This window comes from Rutidosis leptorrhynchoides, unplaced genomic scaffold (genome assembly GCF_046630445.1).
Source record: "Rutidosis leptorrhynchoides isolate AG116_Rl617_1_P2 unplaced genomic scaffold, CSIRO_AGI_Rlap_v1 contig357, whole genome shotgun sequence".
NCBI lineage: Eukaryota > Viridiplantae > Streptophyta > Magnoliopsida > Asterales > Asteraceae > Rutidosis > Rutidosis leptorrhynchoides.
Window position 1 is genome coordinate 40,929 of NW_027266594.1, and position 3,202 is coordinate 44,130.

The 3,202-nt window shown below is 33.8% G+C and overlaps 1 protein-coding gene across 1 annotated transcript; it reads left to right on the top strand.

Annotated features, from left to right (window-relative positions):
- Positions 1–1,473: 1,473 nt before the first annotated feature.
- On the top strand, positions 1,474–2,601 carry LOC139883129 (B3 domain-containing transcription factor NGA1-like). The gene has a single exon (XM_071867342.1). It carries the CDS (start codon positions 1,474–1,476, stop codon positions 2,599–2,601), a length of 1,128 nt encoding a protein of 375 aa, XP_071723443.1.
- Positions 2,602–3,202: the final 601 nt, after the last annotated feature.

Here is a 3,202-nt window from a genome sequence, read left to right on the forward strand (position 1 = left end):
AGCCTAAATCGTGATATTTTAGGCCCCTCATATTTTCTTATTCATACATTAAATAATAAAAATATAATCATTATGAAATGGTTAGAATAATAATTAGAGAAATATCAACCAGTGCTAAAGTGGTAAACATTTCTTAGAATTAAAAGTTGGGTATTCGATATTAGAAGGGATGAATATGAGAATTTAAAAGTAGTTCATATAATTAAATATAAATATATAATTATCAAAACATATATATATACACATATATAAAGTATCACAAATATATACATGCATGTATAAATAATAATAAAAACTAACCAAAAACGTGTAGTTCACTTCTCTTCGTCTACTTCTTATTAGTTTTCTATAGGAGGCTAATTAATTAAGCAGAGTATTTTATCTAAAAAAACAATAATCAAGCAAATTGTTGATAAGTATCATTTATCTTATGTAATGAGCAGGGGGCGTGCATTTTTCTTCCACTCGCTACAAGCGCATGGACCACGTTTCTTTTGATTGAATTAATTTTTTAAACTCCATAAGAATAAAAAACCTAATACTCAACTACGACTACACACTGTTTTTAACTTATAATGGAAGGAAAAGGCAGACGCTTAACTTGATAAAAAGCAATTGATAAAAATAAAATCTCCCAGCTTGCAGCAGAAATAATAAAATTATCAATTAAAAAAAATACAATTTGAGCTCGTGCATAAAAGAAAACAAATATCAAAATAGTTGGCATTATTTTTTATAATAAAACAAAATGTACATAATTATTAAATAATTAAAATTTTATATATACCACCCAAGATGATGACAACGACAAGCTCTCACAGTCACATGAACCCCAACTATAAATAAATACATTAGTTGAGGTCCTTACTTATAAATTTTTTTTCAATTGTTTTATTTTCCATCTCTCTTCCTGTCAATAGAAAATAAATTTGGTTTGATAGAGATAATTTATTAATTTTGTTTGCCTAACATGAGAACGTTCCAGGAAGGCACCTAATTAAATTCATCTGAGACGAAATATTTTCTAAGAAAAAAAAAAAGTATTTTTTTTTTCTTTCAGTTCTTATGGATTCAATAGGTCTTGAACTTTTTTTTTCTTCTTTCAATTCTTATGGATTCAATAGGTCTTGCTTCAACTTCTTGTGTGGAATTCTATTACAGTAATTAATATCTATTATGCACAATTGTTAAAATATTCGATGATATATATAATTCTGCAGCCAGCCTGTTAAATAGTTTTTATATTTGGTTTTTCAGCCTCCTCCTTGTTCAGGTAACAAAGCACAAAACAAGCATTGTATTGAGGGCTAAGGCTACTTCTCTCTCTATATATACTCTTACAAAACTCTTTCTTTCTTTATTTTCTTTCTTTTTTCTTTCACATGTCTTGAGCAGCAAAAACCAAACACCACTGTTTTAAATTTATTATTTTTCCTAAATCCACCAAAAACGAAAAAGAAAAAAATTGGTATAATGAATTTTGGTTCATCTGAAGAAGGTAGTAGTAGTAGGGACAAAGGTAAGAATCTTTTCTCTTCTTATTCTTCCTCTTCACCGTCGTCCACGGCGGTTCCTCCACCTCAAATGGGTTCATGGTTAGATGAAGATACTAATACGAAAGCCTCTCCTATGGCGTCCGATGACGTCACGGTCACACACCTCGAGAAAGAACATATGTTTGACAAAGTGGTGACACCAAGTGATGTAGGAAAGCTAAATCGGCTAGTAATCCCTAAACAACACGCGGAGAGGTTCTTTCCTTTAGATTCTTGTACCAACGATAAGGGTTTGTTGCTAAATTTCGAGGATCGGAATGGGAAGCTATGGAGATTCCGGTATTCGTACTGGAATAGCAGTCAAAGCTATGTTATGACCAAAGGATGGAGCCGTTTTGTGAAAGAGAAGAAACTCAATGCCGGAGATATTGTCTCTTTTCAAAGAGGGGTCGGTGATTCGGGTAAAGATCGGCTCTACATTGACTGGAGGCGCCGTCCTGAGGTACATGAGTTGACCTTTGATCGGGCAGCGGCGGCCGTGCCTTGGATTAGTACTCCTTCATTGTTTATGAGGCCACCACCTCCCTATGGCATTAATTTTGATGGTAGAGGTAACTATTACACTCAAGCTCCAAGTTTTAATCACATTTATAATAATAGCTCAATGTATTATTTGAGATCTCCACAACTATTACAACAACAACAAGAACAAGCACAAATTGGAATATTAGATTGGCAGCAGCAAAGTAGTCCAATGGTTTTCGAATCGGTTCCAGTGGTCCAAGGGAAGAAGGCAGCACCAAAGAAATTGAGGCTATTTGGTGTGAACATGGAGTTCTCAAATATTTCAGATGAGTGTGACAATAACATACTGTCCTCAAGTGCAATTTCTTCATCATCATCTACATCAATTCATCATCATCATCATGAGACGACATCGACTCAATCTCATTATCATCATCTACAGGCTAGTTCTAATATCCCTCCCTCTCCCTCTAATTATCTCCAATTAAGGCTCTACAATGGCACCCCGATGCAATTGCAACAACAACCCCCTCGACACAACAAAGGAAAATCCTCAATGTCCCTCGATTTGGATATTTAACGACCGACATCAAACTAGCTAGCTAGAGTTGAATATATATTCTGACATGACTTATATGAATGGCTTGAGATCCATAAGTAAAAGTGGGTGAAGCTGATCGTCAAGGCCACCTTCATTTTCATTATCTCTTAAGAAAAAGGGAAAAGGAATAAAAGGAGGAGAAATTCAGAAAGAAAGCTCAAAAGAGGGGAGAGCTTAAAATTGTTTGTACGCGCGTGTATATAAGAAGAGCTTTTGGATTCCATTACCGAAAAAGCTAATGAGTAATTTAACAATGACAGTGGAAAAGTAATTCTTGGCATCAGATCCCATAAAACAGCATTGCTGTTATTATTATTATTATTATTATTATTATTATTATTGTGAAATGCATATATAGGTGAGGCTAAGCTAAGTCCTTGATAGTTACTTCTCATATCATATGCATGGCACCATGGAAGATACCTCTCCCTCTCTCCTCCACAAACAGCCGTAAAGCTCTTTTGTATATTTATGTGCATCCATTGATACATTTATTCTATCCTCTGTACCTAAGCGTTCAATTTTTTTATATAAATACCTTAACTTTGAAATTGTAACTTGTAAGGCATCTATGATCTAA